Source organism: Leucopleurus acutus (assembly GCF_964270905.1).
Source record: "Leucopleurus acutus genome assembly, chromosome: 19".
Classification (NCBI taxonomy): Eukaryota; Metazoa; Chordata; class Mammalia; order Artiodactyla; family Delphinidae; genus Leucopleurus; species Leucopleurus acutus.
Window position 1 is genome coordinate 45,909,282 of NC_139161.1, and position 21,218 is coordinate 45,930,499.

At 39.9% G+C, this 21,218-nt stretch overlaps 1 protein-coding gene across 4 annotated transcripts in view; it reads right to left on the reverse strand.

Moving 5' to 3' along the window:
• SSH2 (slingshot protein phosphatase 2) overlaps positions 1-21,218 on the reverse strand; it is a 242,815-nt gene that overhangs the window by 87,501 nt on the left and 134,096 nt on the right. For 2 of the 4 annotated variants that reach the window (XM_082861026.1, XM_082861025.1), the window contains exon 1: positions 18,461-18,651. The exons of the other annotated variants lie outside the window; for them this stretch is intronic. In XM_082861026.1, the coding sequence (XP_082717152.1) occupies positions 18,461-18,588 (128 nt within the window). In that variant the 5' untranslated portion in view covers positions 18,589-18,651. Of the gene's footprint in view, positions 1-18,460; positions 18,652-21,218 lie in introns of those variants that run through there. 4 annotated transcript variants of the gene reach the window in all.

Below are 21,218 nucleotides of genomic sequence, written 5' to 3' on the forward strand. Positions count from 1 at the left end.
AATGATTGGTGCTTGGATTTAACTTTGAAACCAGAGGAACAGATAAGGCCTGGGGCTTTCTAAGGGTCTTCTATTAATACTCTGGACTTTTGCCATTCTAAAGCACGCAAAAGGCAAATCCTATGAAAAGGCCCTCTTACCTGCCCCATAACGCTGCCTCCTCTCCTCATTTCTGGAAATCCCTCTACAATAAACTTGCTTATATCACAAAGATTCCCAAGCATTAGGTGAAAGTTCACTTACTGAAGCCCTGTAGTACAAGATATAACAGAATTTCAGTACAATAAAGGATTTTGGACAAGATTTTGAAATTCATTAAAGTCAAATCTGACCAGCAAATGAGGTTTTACATTTCCTAAACCTGCTGGATACTCCAGAATTTTTTAATAGCTACCCAGAGCATGCCATTTCATGTAGCATGCCATTACTGTACTTATATTCTAACAGTGCGAAAAATCCAAGATCACCAATACATTAAACACTGCTTTATGTGGTAGTGATTTAGCATGAAGGAAATGACTAGATTTAGAGCTTTTTTGAGCTTATGATTTTATAATCCATGCTACATGGGAGAGGAGATTTAAATGCAAGGTATAAGTGTTACTGTAGGCTAAGGTTTATGTAAGTTAACAATCCTTATCTATTTTTTAAAAAAATTAATTAATTTTTGTCTGCATTGGGTCTTTGTTGCTGTGCGGGGGGCTGAGCGGGGGCTACTCTTCGTTGCGGGGCGCGGGCTTCTCATTGCGGTGGCTTCTCTTCTTGCGGAGCACGGGCTCCAGGCTCGTAGGATTCAGTAGTTGTGGCTTGCGGGCTCTAGAGCGCAGGCTCAGTACTTGTGGCGCACGGGCTTAGTTGCTCCGCGGCACATGGGATCTTCCCCGACCAGGGCTCAAACCCGTGCCCCCTGCATCAGCAGACGGATTCTTAACCACTGCGCCACCAGGGAAGCCCCAACGATCCTTATCTACTGCTATTATGTCTGTAAATGCAGTGGCCTCATATTGTTTAGATTATTTGTCATACCTAAAAATTGATTTATACATTTATACCACATGTCCATACTTCAGTTTGTGGCTCAAAAAATTTATCAGTTTCCTGACCATTTTCTCTAAAATGGCACTCCTTCTCCCAGGTTACTTTCCATCTTTTTTGTCCTACTTTATTTTTTCTTTATAGCCATATCATCAGCTGATTATTTACAATAGTTTATTTACATTCTGGAATGTAAGTTCTAAGAGCTTAGAGTTGGTCTTTTTGGATCATTCCCACTGCCTAGAACATTGTAGGTGATCAATACATGAATGAACAAGTTATTTACTAAGTGGAGATACAAAATTAATTGGAGGCAAATATAGCATAGTGAAAAAGCATGAGATATAAAGAGGATTTGGATTTTAGTCACCGCTCTTACATTTATTAATTATATAACCTGAATAAGTCATTTAATCTCTTTGAACGTCAATCTCTTTCCTTTAAAATGATGCTAAAGTATTACTACAAAGGGTTATTTGCAAGGGTTATAGGAAATAACAGAAGTAAAAACTTGTTGCAAATATTAATGATTCTATCCCAGCAGTTATTCTTGGAAAATTGGCAGAAAATTCTGTAAAACAGATCAATCTTAAGAAAGCAAGTTATTCTGTCACCTAATCTTTGGTCTTGCAGAACTGTAGAGGCAGAATGAAGTAGTGAGAAAGCACAGCATTACAAGGGATGGACTTGAACCTCACTTACCAGCTGGCTGACCTTGAGAAAATCTCTTAACCTCTCTGAGGCTTACTTTTCTTATGTATAAAATGTGGGGGGAAATGCTACCTCAAAAGTGTAATTGTTTGAACTAAACGATACGTAATTGTGAAAGCACTTTTTAAACTTTGACACAGAATATGTATTTTTAGTTAAATCAATTAATTACCTTTCCTTAAAGAAAATCCTAACCTTGTTTGTTCCACCAGCCAAATGGAAAGAACAAGCAGCAAGTAGAATAAGTAGCAAAGTTCTGATCAACACTGAGTATATCTGATTTCTTTTTTTCTTTTTTTAAGTTTTTGATGTGGACCATTTTTAAAGTCTTTATTGAATATGTTACAATATTGCTTCTGTTTTATGTTCTGTTTTTTTTGGCCAAGAGGCATGTGGGATCTTAGCTCCCAGACCAGGGATTGAACCTGCACTCCCTGGATTGGAAGGGGAAGTCTTAGCCACTGGACCGCCAGGGAAGTCTCGAGTCTATATTTAATTTCATATCCCAAGGTCAGGGCCCACTTCATGGACGTGCGATCTGTGCAGCTGCACAAGGTCGGTGCTTGAAAGGGGATGGCACTTGATTCAATGCTCTGCTGTTGCTGTCTTGAAATTCTTAATGCTTTTCAAACAGGGGGCTCCACATTTTCATTACGTACTGGGCCCTGCAAATTATGTAGCTAGTCCTGCTCGCAATCTTTCCACTAGACTAGAGGACAGGATAATAGCTTACAATCTTAATGACTGCATACAAGGACCACTACTAACTTAAAGGACAATCACTAACAAGTAGACTTTTAATCAGGTTGGTGATCACGTATTTGTAGTACCTAAATTCTGAAGTTAACAAAATACTTAGTAAAAGCCAATTTAATTAAAAAGCAGTAGACCAAATCAGAAATGCAAATATTATTTGCCTTTCCCATTTTTGTGGTCCGTCACGTCCTAATAACAGGCCAAACAGTGACATCAGCAAATGAAGTACCTGTATCTAACCTAACTGACGTTTCATTGAAACCCAACAAAAGACCCCAGTGATTGTGGATTACCTTCAGTTTTTGATTTAATATCTGCTACCTTACAGTACGCAGAGTGACAGTGCCACAGAAATCATCTCTGAAGTGAAAGCCCTAACACAATTGAGTTCAATTAAAGCACACCCTTTAAATAATGTTTTGTTTCTTTCCTGCTCCTGTGGACTGAGAGACAGCTGGTGGCTTTTCTTTGATTGAAGCTGAAAGGCTGAAGCTGATGAACTGAACATTTCCCATGCCGTGAATTCAATTTTTGATGCCTGCAGGCCAAAAAGATACTTTTCCCCCTTAAAGCCAGACTCACCCCACATTGGTCCATTTTGACCTTTGGACTCCTTATCAGTCACCTTCAGTCTCCGACAGGAGTTGGACTGGCCAACCCACAGAGGTCCACTCTCCAGAGAACAAAGGCTTGCTATGTAAAAGAGATGAGCTGTGGGCAGAGATACCATCTGTAGAGAAGGTGCTGAACTCATCCTCTGTGTTCCAGCAGCATGTCCAGGACTGCTGCCACTACAAAAAAGTGAAACTTCACCCCAAAACTTTCCCCGCCTGTGATTTAAACACACACCTTCATTAAGGAAGGAGCTCGGTTTCAGACAGAGGCAGGCAACCAATACTACTGAATCCAGCATGCAAACGTGGCCTGCATTCTAACATTCCTTTCTCCTTCCCATCTTTTTTCTTTAAGTCTGCCAGAAGCCCCTCTGAGTACTATTTAGATCTGCAGGGACATTCAAAGACTCTTTAAGAGCTTTAAGAAATACGTACACTCTTGGGCTTCCCTGGTGGTGCAATGGTTAAGAGTCCGCCTGCCAATGCAGGGGACATGGGTTTGAGCCCTGGTCTAGAAAGATCTCACATGCCGTGGAGTAACTAAGCCTGTGAGCCACAACTACTGAGCCTGCACACCACAACTGCTGAAGCCCGTGCGACACAACAAGAGCTTGTGCTGCACAACAAGACAAGCCACCGCAATGAGAAGCCCGCGCACGGCAACCAAGAGTAGCCCCTGCTCGTCACGGCTAGAGAAAGCCCGCGTGCAGCAACAAAGACCCAACGCAGCCAAAAATAAAATAAATAAATAAATTTATTTTAAAAAAGAGAAATACATACACTCTTCTCCTTTTTCCTATATTCAATATTCAAAGAGCCTCAAAGATGAAAACTTGTTTTTCAAGATTTTAAATGGCTTGTTCCCTAGAAAGTTCACTTCCTCAACTTTGAGAAATATACCCACTGCTTCCTATAAACAAGATGAGGAAATTCTAGCTTTGTAAGTATAGTTACAAGCATTAACAAACTAATGTATATGGTCATCGTTTAAAATTTCAGTATCCTTAATAAGACAGAACTTTGGGAAATCCCAATGATGCTTAACGCTTCCTAAACAGAAAACAATGAAATGTTCAAGGTTAATTTGCTGCAGGACCCTAGGTAAGTGTCAGTTATCTTTTGGCTCAGAAATCTCTAAGTCAAAAATGGTGAAAAAAAAAAAATGGTGATGATTTTAGAATAAAATAAAAACATGGGGAGCAAACCTAAATTCACAAACACTACAGATATATTCAACACCATCTCGGGATAATTAGTTTCTTCATCTTATCAATGCACTATTATTTCATCTTTCCATAAGGTCTACTCAAATAGCTTACACATTTTCCATCAGTGCTTGGGTATGAAAGCAATTCCTGATAGGAAAGACAAATAAGGATCAACTTTTCTGGGTCTCCAACTGGTTCAGATGAATTGAAGGATAAAACTGTATCTACCTTGATTTTATTTTTTATTATTTTATCAGCACTATGAAAATGAATTACTAAAATTCATTTTAGTAATGAGTGTAGACTGGTACAACATTTCTGGTGAGCAAACCGGCAATCTATATCAAAAACTCTAGAAATATGTATACCCTTTGGTCTAGCAATCCCAGAAATGAGTTTTAGGGTATTTCCTTCAGGGACATGTGTAAAGATTCAGGCACAAGGATATTCATTCAGTGAGGCTTTGTTTATAACTGCAAAAAACTGAACACAATCAAAATGTGCACCAACAGGGCAGACAGAATTCAGTTCTATGGAAAACAAACAACTCTCAAAAAGGATATGAAAGAAACTCATTTGAGGACAATGACAGGATGTTCCCAATATGCTAAGTGAAAAAAGAAAAACAGAGTACAAAGCAAACGATAGAGGACAATCCCATTTTAAAAAATATATACATAAATAAATAAATAAAAGTATACACATACATAGAAATGCCTGGATGGTATTAACAGTAAACATATTTGGGAGATAAGAATAAGGATAATGCTTTTGGGGGAGAGGAGGAATGCCTCAGTGTTTTCTGTTTTTTCTATAATAAACATGCATTATCTGCAATATTAAAAAATAACCAATATTTTTGCTTTGTTGATTTTAAGTACCAGTAAGACCAGTTCCATTAAAAAAAAAAAAATCACTCACCCAGGACACGTTCACTTTTAAGCTGAGTGGGTGGTAAAGAATGAGATGTTATCAACTTTACAGTGTATAAGGTAGACAGGCTTTTTAAAGCAAAAGAGATTCTCCCTTTGAAAAATTTCCTCAAATGGATTTGTAAGACTGCCATAAAGAGGAGCACTGATATTCAAAATTTATTGGTTGATTTTGATTTTAGTTGAGGAAGAGACTAGATGTTATCATTTCTTTAAAAAGCATAATAAACATTCTTACGACACTATCATTTTCTGACAAACGGGGCATATGGTCTTGCTGAGAACTTCTCCAAGTGTGTAAAATGGCAAGAAAGAATTCTAGCAGTGTGAGCAGAGCGGCGGACTACCAAGATAACTGAGACTGACCACAGGCGAGACACAAAAGTGAACAGGCCCCAACTCATGAATAGCCAGGACTAAGGTAGGTTCTCAACGGATATACTCAAGTATATTTCCAAGGAGGTAAGTAATAAAGTATGATTAAAACAACAATGGCTTTCAATCTTTAAGTTAGAGAGATGATAACTAGCCAGTCTACAATCTTCAGTTTTTCTTTAACTCTGAAAAACAATTACACTGGGTTTAAATTCATTTAGTTAGAATCACTAAATGGAAATAAATACAGTCTCAGTTTGGCAATTCTCTCAGTGCAGGAGAGTATAATAAGACACAATCTGCTAAATTTTTAGTAGCTGCAGTAACTCTTCTTTGAATCAATATTGTTAAACTATCATTTGGGCATTTATATAGTCCTTGGTCTTTACTGATATGTAATTATAGGCTTACTTACGTGTAAAAGATCCCCTTGTCCACTAGGATGGTTTCCATGTGTACTTAAACTAAGGAGCTGTACATTGCTTATACAATTCTAAATAAGATGAGCCATTAATTGACAACCAGGCAATTAAACTGGTAGCCAAGCCATTAAGAACAAAATCAGCACACCCTTCCCCTTATAGGCTCACTCCACTGGAAATATTACAAGCCCTCTGTGCCATGGGAACCACCTTGCCTACCACATGGTGCTGATGTAACAATATCTAGAGCTATGCACCTGGAGAAAGCAGGGAATGAGGTTTTGCTTTGGAATTCTTGAATGTTTCTTTCTTTCCTCCCTCCTTCCTTTCTTTCTTTTAACCATAAAGCCACTAGCAGATAGTTTAATGATTTCTGTTCTTATGCTGCCTATGGGGATTTCACACTGCGCTACCAACCACTGGTACTAATTCAACAACAGCCTTGTAAAATTGGCAGCCTTCCTAAATAAGCTATGTAAAGCCTGCAAATGCTGGTTACTGTGCTGTGTAGTCAGTGGGTACTCGATAAAAACGTGATTAAAATTCTGCCCACATGATATATCCCAAATATGCTCATACCTATTTTCTAAAGAACATTATCAGTCTATACAAAAGCATTTCTGGATTCTCCTTCTTACCACAAATGATTAATAGCAGTCATTCACTGAAAACTATCTGTAATATGGCCCGACATCTGCCATATTAGTCTTCCTTTTCTCTCACCACTCAAGTACCCTTTACCTCTGCTTACACAGATCAAGACATTTAAGAGGGCCAGAAAAAAAGTCAGCATTCCAGCTCAAATCCTACCATAAAGGCTCATTTACAATAACTTTTTGTCCTCTGAATACCTAAAGCACCAACTGCACCATTCGTCTGCCACTTAGCATGTGCTAAATTGTGTTCTTATTTATCCTTTTATTGATCTGTCTTATATCTCTCAACAGACTGAGCATCCTGACTGCAAGAACCATGTCTTATATTTCTTTGTATCTCCCATGACAATTATGCATATGATGGAATTTTTACCACCAGGCTGGCATACCACTCTAACTCTTTCTCCTATACTTTGGCTCATGTCAAAAGGGCAAAAATATTAGCTACCATTTACTGAGTGCTTACTATTTGCAGTACTTTATAAATATTACATTTAATTAACTTAAATGAACTACATTAATATTAATAGACACTATAAGTTCCATTTTATTGATAAAGAAACCAAGGCTCATGGTGGTTTTATGATATGTTGAACATACTGAAGGTCAAACAGCTTACAGGTGGTGAAACTGATTGGAACTCAGGTCTGTTTCATTCCAAACACCAGACTATCAGCCACAAGAACAAATGACAAGTAAGATAATGAATACATGACCCAAGACACCTTTTAAGAATCTCTAAATAGAGTATTTAATGAATGGGATACTTTAAGAATTGAATGTGGGATTTTATTGGGGAGGAATAAGCATCACAGGTATGGGGTTGATAGAATGATCTATACCAAATCTGGTCAAAGGGACGTCCAAAAAGTTGAGCTTCACACATCGTCTAAATCTATTTCATTCCCCTCCTAGGAAGAAAAATTTACACTGAGAATTCACATTCTCCCATAGATGTCCCAAGTTCTCAAACTAAATTTCCCCCCCAAAATAAAGATGATAAAATAATAGGAAGTTAAAATTTTTTGGTGTTCATGAGAATTGGGTATATTTTAGGAGAAACACAGTAATTTAAAGGTACCTGGGACAGAGGAGAGTATCAAAGAAATGACATCTCTCTTAAGAGCTCTCTGTTATAAGTGATACTTATTTAAAATCAGTGAAGAAAAATCATAAATACTCTCATTCAGTTTATTCCTTATGAAGATCAACTGGCTTTTCTCACACAAAATTCAAAGAACAACAGAGATGAGATGCACAGATAAGATGCTAAGCTCATAAACCTGATCAGCCTTTTGTGGAGGTACTGAAGGCTTCTTGGGTTGTAAACAGGCCTGCCTATCTGTGGCATGAAGTTTTAAGAATACAGACACCACAGAAGACAAGCGATATGAACTCCACAATTGTAATTCTCAGGGCTTGAAATGTCCTGCTACGGATCATGAATATCCACATGAATCTTTGTCAATAAACATTAAGTACAAATGACAAAAGTAACGTAATCGTTAACTGAAAATTTTATTGTTCTTTCTTATTAACTATCTCATTTCATCTCCACAGTCCCCTGAAATGAGGCAGCTATTATTCCCCCCAAAACATAAGCAACAATTTGAACCATTTCGCTCATCATCAAAAAAAAAAAAAAAAAAATCAAATAATTCTATGTCTTCTATACCTGGAAAACTGAACTTACAATTTAAAAAAACCCCACTCTAGTACAGGCTAACACTGAAGTTTCTCTTTATTTGAGAGGAATACAAGCCTCTGGATTCTGTGGCTTTAACAGACACATAACTAATGCCAAATCCCTCAGGTTACTGAAAGAAGGATCACACCCCTCTAAAAACAGATTAATGCAAAACACAAGAGTTGCCCAATTTGCACAACCTGCAAAAAGGAAGTGAGCCCAAATGTGCCCTTTGGTGTGCAGTACTAACAATCTATTTATAAATCATCTGCCACATCCTTTCCAGATCACAGGAACACCTAAAAAGGCCTTGATGTTTTTAGCACATTTCTTCAAGTTAAATCTAATTATGTTAGTGGAAGCAACATCCTGTATAATTCTAACAATGCAAAGCTAACTCTAACTCTATCTGAAAGTAGTTAAGATACTGATTATTATTTTTTTGCTTTTACCTTAGAAATTCAGAAACATTATGTGATAGCATCTACACCACTGTTCTTTAGTCCCAAGGCAATTTTACATAAGGTAATTAAGAAGATTCGCATTTACTGGAGAAACCCAAGAAGAGAGGGAGCAAGAGGATCTGTAGTTTAGCCCCTCCATTACTCCAAGGTTCAACAGCTCTTGGAGCCAGAGAATGACAACATCCTTAATTATTTGGCTTTGGGCAATGGTTTCTCAGTGTAAGTCTAAAGAAATTGCCCAATTTCGGAGTGATTACAGGTGAGCACACAATCTGAAGAACAGTAATTTAGAAAAAAAAATTCACTCAGATTTGTCAAAGAAATCTTGCCTTGAGTGCATCACAACCTCGCCATTCCTGTTCATCTTCATTATGCAGAGTTACTCTTCAGTTAACTGGTTTCCAGTAAGGCCAAATTTGAGAGCTTTTTTCCTCTCTGTTCCAAGCCAATTACTGCTCTACTGACTTCAAAGCAGCACAAGTGCGGATAAAGCCACACAAAGTTATCACTAATGAAAACACAAATGCACCTTTTACTCTGACAATTAACTTCTCCTTCATACTTGAAGGCCATAACACCTAGAAGATTAATTCACTTGATGTAAACTTATTTGAGCACCTTTTAAATAATATTCTACCTTTTAAGGGTATATTGCCTATTCAAGGATCAGAAACAAGCACAAAAACAGTACTGATTTAAAATCAAACAGACATCTCATGCCTTTTTTTTTTTTTTTTTTTGCGGTATGCGGGCCTCTCACTGTTGTGGCCTCTCCTGTTGCGGAGCACAGGCTCCGGACGCGCAGGCTCAGTGGCCATGGCTCATGGGCCCAGCCGCTCCGCGGCATGTGGGATCTTCCCAGACCGAGGCACGAACCTGTGTCCCCTGCATCGGCAGGCAGACTCTCAACCACTGCGCCACCAGGGAAGCCCTCATGCCTTTTAAAAATATTATTATTAGTCTCTTTACCCACGAACGAGGGGAAAAAAAGCTCTTAAATCATAAATGAATGCCTGACTTCAATCACTGAATTATCAATTATTATAATTATGTTTATCCATTTCTGCAGAGGACAAATGTAGATTTTAAAAGTATCATGGACGATAAACACACTTATTCAATACAACAAGGAAATTTAAGAATTTGAAAGGCAAAACAATTTCACAAAATTATAACATTTGGAGTAGGACTTCTTGGTTCTAGGCTTTTAAAGTACAGAATTTCTGCTAAAGAACTGTTTTAGAGCTAGAAAAAGATGGAAGACTACACCTAAATCATTCAACAAATCATACGTAAGCTGGACAAAGAGGGCACCAAAGATTCAACAAATATTTGAATGAAAAAATCTTAAAATATTAGTAAACCAATTCCAGCAATATGTTAACAAATAATGCAAACAGCGTGAAAGGACAATTCAACTTTTGCAACTCAACGTGTCACTGCATTCCCAGGAAAGGGGGGGAAATATTATCCTTCCAACAGATGTCCAAAAAACACGTAATAAAATTCAATAACTATATCTAATTTAAAAATACTTGAGGGCTTCCCTGGTGGCGCAGTGGTTGAGAGTCCGCCTGCCGATACAGGGGACACGGGTTCATGCCCCGGTCTGGGAGGATCCCACATGCCGCGGAGCGGCTAGGCCCGTGAGCCATGGCCACTGAGCCTGCGCGTCCGGAGCCTGCACTCCGCAGCGGGAAAGGCCACAACAGTGAGAGGCCCGCATGCCGGGAAAAAAAAAAAATTGAAATTAGGAATAGTAGGAAATATCCTTAACTTGGAAAGTGATCTATGCTGGAACCTACAGCACACAATACATCTATTTAGAAAACATAAAAAGCACCCCTTTTACAATGGAAAACAAGATAAGACCACTAGCATGGCTCCTCTTCAACACTACACTAAAGCCTAAGGCAAAGCAATGAAGAGTTACACTTAGAGAAAACCCATTTACAGATGATATAATCATCCACCCAGAGAAGTCAAGAAAATCAACTAAAATATCTATTAGATATTAGGACTAAGAGTTTAGCAAGGTGGTCTGATACAAAAGCAAATACTATAAAAACCAGTTTTACCACACACCTACAGGGACTAATTAGAAAACATCATGGGAAAGAAGAGCTCATTCACAAGAGCAACAAAAACTTTATAAAACACCCATGAATATACCTAATAAGAAATGTGTAACTACTGTATGAGGAAAAGTGTAAAATTTAAATGAAGGACATTTTAAAAACAGTGGATAAACAGACACACATACCACATTCCTCATCGGGAAGGCTCATTTTATAAAGCTGTTAATTCTTCCTAAACCTAGTTCAGTACAATTTAAATCAAAATCCCAATAGGATTTTTTTTTTTTTTTTTTTTTTTTTTTTTGTGGTACGTGGGCCTCTCACTGTTGCGGCCTCTCCCGTGGCGGAGCACAGGCTCCGGACGCGCAGGCTCAGTGGCCATGGCTCACGGGCCCAGCCGCTCCGCGGCATGTGGGATCTTCCCGGACCGGGGCACGAACCCGTGTCCCCTGCATCGGCAGGCGGACTCCCAACCACTGCGCCACCAGGGAAGCCCCCAATAGGATTTTTAAAAGTAGAAATTGACAATCTGTTTCTGAGACTTACCTGGAAAATAAGCAAGAGTAGCTCAGATATTAAAAAAACACATACACTGAGGTAGGCCTTGTGATACAAGATATCAAAATGTCCACTAAATCTACATTAAGTAAAAATGTGGTATTGGTGTATGAAAGAAAACATGTCAATAGGACTTAATATATAATACGAATAGCATTTCAAATCAGTGAAGTGAGAATGAGCTAAATAAATGGTATTGGAATAAATGACTGTCCATTTGGAAAAAAGGTAAAGTTAAAGCTCGACCTCACACAATAAATTCAGGCATACCTTATTTTGTTGTGCTTCTCTTTATTGCGCTTCGCAGATACTGCATTTTTTTTTTTTAAACAAATTTAAGGTTTGTGGCAACCCTGAGTAGAGCAAGTCTACTGGTGCCATTTTTTCAACAGCATTTGCTCACTTCATGTCTCTGTGTCACCTTTTGGTATTTCTCGCAATATTTCAAACCCTCCACCACCAAAAAGATCAAGACTTGCTGAAGGCTCAGATGAGGGTTAGCATTTAGCAATAAAGCATTTTAAAATTAAGGTAAGTAGATTGTTTTTTTTAGACATAATGCTACCGCACACTTTACAGACTAGTGTAAACATAACTTTTATATGCATGGGGAAAGCAAAAAATTCGTGTAACTCATTTTATTGTAACATTCACTTTATTGTGGTAGTCTGGAACTGAACCCACATTATCTCCAAGGTATGCCTGTGAAGATAAATTACAGTTTTAAAGAGTGAAATATTTTTAAAGTGTAGGCATACTAGAAAAATACAAAAGAGTATTTATAATCCTGGGAGTGGGTGGGAAGGGTAAAAGCCAGATGCAAAACTGAAATCATAAGAGAAAATACTGACAGATTTTACTACATAAATTAAAAACTTTTGGGACTTCCCTGGTGGTGCAGTGGTTAAGAATCCACCTGCCAATGCAGGGGACACAGGTTCAAACCCTGGTCCAGGAAGATCCCACATGTCACGGAGCAACTAAGCCCGTGTGCCACAACTACTGAGCCTGCGCTCTAGAGCCCACAAGCCACAACTACTGAAGCCCTCATGCCTAGAGCCTGTGCTCCACAATAAGAGAAGCCACTGCAATGGGAAGCCTGTGTACCGCAACGAAGAGTAGGCCCCTGCTCACCACAACTAGAGAAAGCCCGTGTGCAGCAACAAAGATCCAACGCAGCCAATAAATTAAAAAAAGAAAAAAAATTAAAAACTTTATACAAGATGCAAAATTAAAAGACAAGCAATAGGCTGGGCAAAGTATTTTTAAAACATATTCAGAATATATAGAGTACTACATGAAAAAAACTACCAATAGAAAAATGGTTAAAGTACAAACATGTAAATTATAGAAGAAAAATGAGCAAGACCAATAAAAATACAAAAGGACCCTAAAGTTCTTCAATAGTAAGGGAAGTGCAACCAGAGGAGTGTTTAAGAGCAGGGGTCCTGGAGTGAGACTGTCTGTGTTTGCATCCTGGCTGTATTACCTTAGACAAATTACTTAAAATCTCTGTGCCTCTCGTGTGTAACTGAGGATACACCTAAGTCAAAGTTGTCAAGAACAGAGAATGAGGTAATATGCATAGTACTCAAAACAATGCCTGGCACACAGTAAGAGCTCAGTAAAAAATTAACTGCTATCTAATATCACTAATATTACCAGGGTTGGTGAAGATACCTATGTAAGTATATAAGTAAGATATACTCTTACTTATAGCTTGTAAGAGCAAATTGGCAAAGCAAACTGCAAAGCATTTTGGCAGCATGTATCGAAATTTTAACAGGTACATACCATCAGACCCAGAAATTCCACTGCTAGAATTTTATCTAAAGAAATGTTCCCACATATATACAAAGCATCAGGACTTTGAGCGCAGCATCGTTAAGAGCTCTAGATTTGGAGACAGGAAATGCTGCTTCTAGTTTCAGTTCTACCAATAGCAAATCATGTAATCCCTGTGGCAATCACTTCACCATTTTGATTTTTTAGTTTATTTACTCTACAAAATGTGGATAATGACTTGCCCAATCTGCCTCGCAGGAATACTTTAAGGCAGTGGTTTCCAAAGTGTGGTCCCTGGATCAGCATCATCAGCATCCTCTAGGAACTTGTTAGAAATTTAAATTCTCTAGTCTCACCCCAGACCTACAGAATCAGAAACTCTGGTGGTGTAGGCAGCAGTCTGTGTTTCAATAAGCCATCTAGGTGATCCTGATGCAAGCTTAACTTCTGAGATGAGCACATGTGAAATCACTTGCATAACTACACAGCAGAACTGAAAAGAGCATTCGTACTATCACTAATAAACACAAAAAAATAAAGCTGTTTCTACCTTTCAATTTCATGAAAAGGTACATTTTGGATAATCATCTCAATATGCTCCTCTGTTGCTGAGCTTGACTTCAGAAAGCACTGATGTGAAGCTAGGAAGTCAAACTCATATACATAACCAAGTAAATAAATACAAGTATTTTGGGTCAAGGATAAAAAGCTCAAGGTAACCTCATTAACAAATCAAGCAATGTCTCAAGCTTCCAAGACTTTTTTTTTTTTTAAGTTCCAAGACTTTTGATCAGTGGTTTTCATAATGGGAACACTGCTTTAATGATAGCCTTTGCCAGCATTTTATCTACTAATTCTTGATCCTTCCCTGAACTTTTCAGGACACAAAAATAGTCACCTATTTGTCGATAAGCTATTTGTTTGGCATATAACAATAACATTAGAAAAGCCTTGGCCCCTTGCTTAGCAACTTCACTTCTCAGAGATTGAAGGCTGGCTCTCTAAAAATAACATAGGTTTAAAAAAAAATAACATAGGTTTAAAAAAACTAACATAGGCTCCCATATTTTTCAGAACTTCAGATTTTTGTTTTATTTAAAAGCATATGTAGATTCTTAAAGGGTATGGAACTTTTCATGATCATTTGAGCAGTCTGATCCAAGACTCTTGAAGTTTGATCACATGATGCTCAGGGTTGCTCACATATATTTTTCTAGTAGGATTAACACTTATGACAGTAACTATTCTTTGTTTCTGGAGTTAATTCAATCACTTCTTAATGTTCTTCTCTGAATACATAAGAAATAACACTATATTTGGTGAGTTTTACACAATGGTAAGGGGAGACCTTAATCTAATAATGATGATATAATTCCCAGTAACATACAGTAATACCCAAGCTATTCTCTAATTTCACCTATATGTATATACACACAGTTAAAAGTCAAGAAATTCGAAAGAGCCTGTGAAATCACCAAAATAGGTATCTAAAGGCCCTACTCTAAAGGTCATTAACTTTCTCCACAGGGAAGCCCCTAAGATCTCACTGTGGTCTTTTTACTCTGACACAGTTCTCATGGGATTTGTTACACGGTTTACTTGGTTTCTAAACCCAGAGCAAATCTGAGGCAGCAAACAAGAAAAGGAAAAAAAGCTCTTATGAGTGGATCCTCAGCAATGACAAGAGAACCACTGGCCTAAGAGTACTCAGGTGTCATGGTACCCCTTGCCCCAAGCATACAGTTAAAATTCAGTCTTCACTTAAGGACCTTAAATCTTAATCTTTTAGTTGCTCCCATTCATCACTGCTATTTACATATCTGGCACCACAGGGAAATGCTCACACCAGTTAAGTTTTTACTGTATCAGGCCTTAGAAACAATACTTCCCTTTAGGAAGGAGATTTTTAAAAACTATGTATTTGTTTGTTTGTTTATTTGGCTGTGCCAGGTCTTAGCTGCGGCATGCGGGATCTTTTAGTTGGGGCATGCGGGATCTAGCTCTCTGACCAGGGATGGAACCCGGGCCCCCTCCATTGGGAACGTGGAGTCTCAACCACTGGACCACCAGTGAAGTCCCAGGAAGGAGATTCTTAACCTTTTATATCACCTGACTTTGAGAATATGATTTTTAAAAATATATTTACCCAACATTTTCATATGATCTCAAGGAGTTCATTAAGCTTCTAAGGCCAATTCATGGCTTCAATAACCATAGACCCAAAATTAAGAACTTCTGCATTAGGTGCCAAAAATGTGTGTAAGTTAACAAAATTTAACACTTATGACAGTAACTATTGTTACTGCTGTGCGCGGGCTTTGCTGCTGTGTGCGGGCTTTCTCTAGCTGTGGCGAGCGGGGGCTACTCTTCGCTGGGGTGCGCAGGCTTCTCACTGAGGTGGCTTCTCTTGTTGCGGAGCACGGGCTCTAGGGGCAAGGGCTTCAGTAGTTGTGACTCGCGGGCTCTAGGGTGCAGGCTCAGTAGTTGTGGTGCACGGGCTTAGTTGCTCCGCGGCATGTGGGACCTTCCCGGACCAGGGCTTGAACCCGTGTCCCCTGCATTGGCAGGAGGATTCTTAACCACTGTGCCACTAGGGAAGCCCCTAAGGATTTTTAAATGATGATGAACTGGGCAACACTATAAATGTAAAATAAAAATGATGGCTAAAGCAATACTGATAAATACACTTTAGAAGAAGAGAATATTAGCAAAACTCTTAAGAATAAAAAAGTGGTAAAAGAGAGACAAAAAGGAAAAGAGAAATATTCTGCAAATTCTTTAAAAGAGTGTCTACCTTAACAGCAAAACTCTTCGTGTAGCAAATGTTTTCACTACTAAGTTGAAGATGTCAGCACATAAAGATAACTCCTAAGACGTAAGTCTCAAAAGTGGCCTTGCAACTACGAAGACAGAAGATCATTTTTCTAGTGGTTAAGAGCACTGGCCTAGGAAACATCTGGATTCTAAGGACATTTTTGTCATTTACGAGCTATATGGTCTTGAGTAATTACTTAACTTCTCTAAGCCTCAGCTACATTATCTGTAAACAGAATTAGTTCATAGGGTGGCTGTGATGATTAAATGAGATAATAATACACATTAAACTTAGCACAATGGCAAGTCGTCAATAAATGGCAGCTAATAGTTTTTGTTTAATTTCAATTACATTTTCCTGGGCAGGGGTTTATAGTTTGTAAATTGTTACCACACATACAATCTTTTACGATCCTCTGGGGTAGGAACCACCGTATCCTCATTTTACAGTTTAAGAAATTGAACTCAAATGACTTACCCAAAGTCACTAATTAGTAGGAAAAGAAATCTGTACTTGCTTGACCACACTAGGAAGCAAGATTCAAAACTCCTTTTCCCCACAAAGCTTAGAAGCTCTGCCTTTTAAGTTTTGTTTAACCTTTTTTTAAACTGTAGTTAAATATATATAAAATTTGCCATTTTAACCATTTTTAAGTGTACAGTTCAGTGCCAATAAATTCATTCACATTGTTGTGCTACCATCAGCACCATCCATCCCCATAACTTTTTCTTCTTCCTCAAATGAAATTCTGACCTATTAAACACAAACATCTCATTCCCCTCCTCCAACCCCTAGCAACCAGACTACTCTAAGGTCCCTCACATAAGTGGAATCATACAGTATTTGTACTTTGTCACTGGCTTATTCCAGTTAGTATGATGTCTTCAAAGTTCATCCATGTTGTAGCATATATCAGAATTTCCTTCCTTTTTAAGGCTGAATAATATTCATTCTGTTTATCCATGTATCCATTAATGGACATGTGGGTTGCTTCCACTACCTTTTAAAAAGTATTGTGAGCACTTATTTTGAGATTGGTTATCCACTTTCAGATTATTCACTCCAATTGTCTTTTTTTTTTTTAAAGGGAAAATACAAGTAAACAGTTGATTTAATTCTGTAGAGTTTATAATACAAAACAGTAAAACCACGATACTGCGGGGGGATATTGTTTTTTCGGTGCGCCACCATGAATCAACACAAAGGAAAAAAGTTGAAATCAAATTTGGTTTGGTAAGAGAGCAAAACAGTTAGTTAAAATAATAAATTAGCTTTAAGATTATCTATAAATCACTTTACATGCTATTCTTGGGACCTTTACTAAGGGATAATGGAAAGTTTCTATTGTTGGACATGAAACTAAAAAGTTCCTTAGGGTTGACCTGGGAGGGAAAGAGAAGTTGCTCAAGTGCCAGGAGTCTGGGAAAACCTCAGTAGGTGACTCTCCTTGAAGCTGCTCCGAATGAGTGCTAATACACTACAAAGATCAAACTGCTGCTATCTAAAAGTAACCCTAAATCACTCAACTAGTTTAAGGATGCAACTTGAATAGATGGGAGTTCCTCTACTTCGCCCTTTTTAACTGTGAGATGAGAGTTCCTCTACTTCGCCCTAACTGTGAGATGAGATTAACCACAAGCTTGAGCACACAGTTCTCAGAAATAACTAAACCACAATGGAAGGGAGAAACAACTCTAGAGACTTTGAAAACAGTTAAGATTTAAAGTTGCAAATGAATCTTGCACTTTGGCGATTGAAGGTGTGCATACAGGCTTGGGTTGTTAGCAGGCGGAGACAAAAAGAAAAAGAGCCAAACTACTAAAATCCAGTTTTATGAAATAATTTCAGACTACAACCAGCGGGTGTTAAGAATGAACTGCCTTTCTTTGTGTGCACGGCTTGTAACAGAAACCTATGGTCACAAGCAAACTTATTTGAAACAAGAAAACAGAACAACAAACACGGGAGCTTGAGCACCAGCAGGACCCGCAAGGGAGTGCTAGCTTTTCCGGCCGGCGGTTCAGAGCTACTGACCGCCCTTCAGCCCAAGTCTCCCGAATGCCATACGGCTGTCACTCAGTCATCACAATTTCCCTGGGGCGACCTCACTTTCAGATTCCCTCAAAGTTTACCAGAAATTCTCCCAAAGGATTTTCTGTCCGCCTCCCCACCCCCAGGACACTTTCTCCCTCCAAGAATTACCCTTCCTCTCCACCTCACTATGCCCCCAGACGCCCCAAGACCTGCAAGCAAGCAGGATGCGATTTCGCCCTTGCTTGCTCCCAATTGCCGGGGGAAAGCGGCTGCTGAAAAGCAAACTTTCCGAGCGTTCACAGAGGGTGGGAGGGCGCGCGGCGCACTCACAGCTGGTTGATGGCGTTCTGCGAGATGACCGCGTTGGCTGAGAAGTAGGGGATCATGTCGGGGCCACTGAGGCTCCAGGTGCAGGCGGGGGGCGCCTTCCTCTCGCGGGCCAACGTGCTCAGGGTCATGGGGCCGGCTCAAGGCGCACAGCTCCGCATCCCGGCCCCCGCCCGGCTCCGGCACGAGGCGCTCGCTTTGGGCTCCGCCGGACTTGAGGCGCGGGCAGCGCGGACTCCCGGCGGCAGAAGAGGGCCCGCCGGGTCGCGCGGAAGCAGCTGCCGTAGCCCTGGGGCTCGGCTGTGGAGTCCCGGCGTCCGGGCGCCTCCAGCAGCCCGCCCCAACTCGCGTCCGGGGCGGGGCGGGGCGGGGCTGAGCGCGCCGGCGGGGCGGGTCCTGAGACCCGAGAGGGTCGGGCCCCGCGGGCGCCCCGCCCCGGAGCTCTTAGCAGCCGCCGGATCCGCTACCGGCGTCGGAGCCTGGGGAACAGGGTCGGCCCCAAGCCACCTCGGCTTGGGTGAAGGAGTGAAGGGAGCCGGGGGATGAGCCAGAAAGGCTCGCATTTCATTGGAATGTTTCAACAGAAAGGTCCTGCCTCATAATCTGCTTTATGCATGAACCTCAACCAAACCCCATTTTTCAAATGACCTTAAAACTTAAAGGCTGTACACTCGCAAATGCAATAAATGTTTATCAACGGCTTCCTATGTGCTACGGACTAGGAAAATGCTGAGATAAACTGGATTTTTTTTTTCAACAGTTGAAGCTATGATGGGGAAAAAAGTCTATCTACACTGTCGATAACATCTGCTAATGCTTGTAAATAAATTTACTAACCATCCTCCAAACCAAGGATTCCCAGCCTTAACTGCACATATGAATCCACCTGTGGAGATTTAAAAAAAATCCCAATGCCCGGTTGCACTCTAGACAAATCAAATCGGAATCTCTTAAAGTTGGGATCTAGAAGTTAGTATTTTTCAAAGCTCCCCTGGTAATCCCATTGCGCAGCCTGGTTGACAACTACTGTGCCAAATGATCTAGAGAGGAAGCCGGGCTAGAGGTTATATCCTTACTGTGCCGATGTGGAAACACTGAGGGTCTAGCCAGATGATCTTATTTGTAGCTGACTTAGATAGGAACTTAGATAGGAACTCCCGTTTTATAACTCCTGATCTAGGGCTCTCCCCACCAAATCCTATTCTCTGATGCTTTATGATTTTCCTTAACAACTCGCTGAGCAGTGCCTTTCACCCGAACAGGGACCAGCTCTGTAAAAAGAGAATCTCTTTTCTCTCTCACCTACACACTCTGCTATGTGTAGTGGTTTACAAAAGGGACTGGCCCCCTTCAGGCACTCGGTAAAAGTTAGCTCTCTGGGCTTCCCTGGTGGTGCAGTGGTTAAGAATCTGCCTACCAATGCAGGGGACATGGGTTCGAGCCCTGGTCCGGAAAAGATCCCACATGCTGCGGAGCAACTAAGTCCGTGTGCCCCAACTACTGAGCCTGCGCTCTAGAGCCCGTGAGCCCCAACTACTGAGCCTACGTGCTACAACTACTGAAGCCCATGTGCCTAGAGCCTGTGCTGCACAAAAGAAGTCCCTGTAGGGCTTCCCTGGTGGCACAGTGGTTGAGAGTCCGCCTGCCGATGCAGGGGACACGGGTTCATGCCCCGGTCCGGGAAGATCCCACATGCCGCGGAGCGGCTAGGCCCGTGAGCCATGGCCGCTGAGCCTGCGCATCCGGGGCCTGTGCTCCGCAACGGGAGAGGCGACAACAGTGAGAGGCCCGTGTACCGCAAAAAAAAAAAAAAAAAAAAAAAAGAAGTCCCTGTAATGAGAAGCCTGCGCACCACAACGAAGAACAGGCCCCGCTTGCTGCAACGAGAGAAAACCCATGTGCAGCAACGAAGACCCAATGCAGCCAAAAATAAATAAATTAATTAATTTTTTAAAAAGTTAGCTCCCTTATCTCTTGTCCTCACTGTCTCATCAGAACAAGTATTTTTGGGCATCAGTATTTTTAGCTTTTATGAATACTTGACTAAAATATACATCGATATAAGTTGCTTTAGGAATTCCAGAGCCAAAAATCAATAATTAAAAAAAAACCGACTTCACTATCATAAGAGATCATGAGAAAAAATTATAAGAGAAAGTAGAACTATAAAAGAGACTATAATTAGGAAGAACTCACTTTACTACTCAGCATATGCTGAATCAAGAAGAAATAAGTCTTTGTTTTATGTAAAATTTCAGACTTCTTTTCCTATTGGGAAGTTTGGCAATTTTCAAAATACTAGTAATGAAATAATCTAAACTATAAATTCTATGTCTACAACCAGAATCCTTCTTTTGTTAGTTGATCCTTCCATAAAACAAAGTTGTTGCCAAGGCACTGAGGGACTGGAAATATTGCAAACTCATGCCAGAAATAGATATCTAAATTAAGAAGGAACTAGTTGGCAAGTGAAGAGTTAATGAATAAAAGGTCTGGACTTCGGAGTCCAGTGCATCATCATCTTCATCCATCTCTAGGAAGGAAAAATTTTGAAAGATTTATTCAGGCTATGTCAGCAGGCACCCAAATGGCAGTGTAAGAAAAAATCTGCTGATACACCCCAAAATAAATTGCTTTAAATATCTGGCAAACTTGCCAGTTTGAAACTTCTTCCAGGCTGTAATTTATTACAGCCTCCTGCAGTGATTTTAAAAAAAAACAAAAAAACCGTAGCAGGCTGTTTGGAACAGCACTGTTAAGG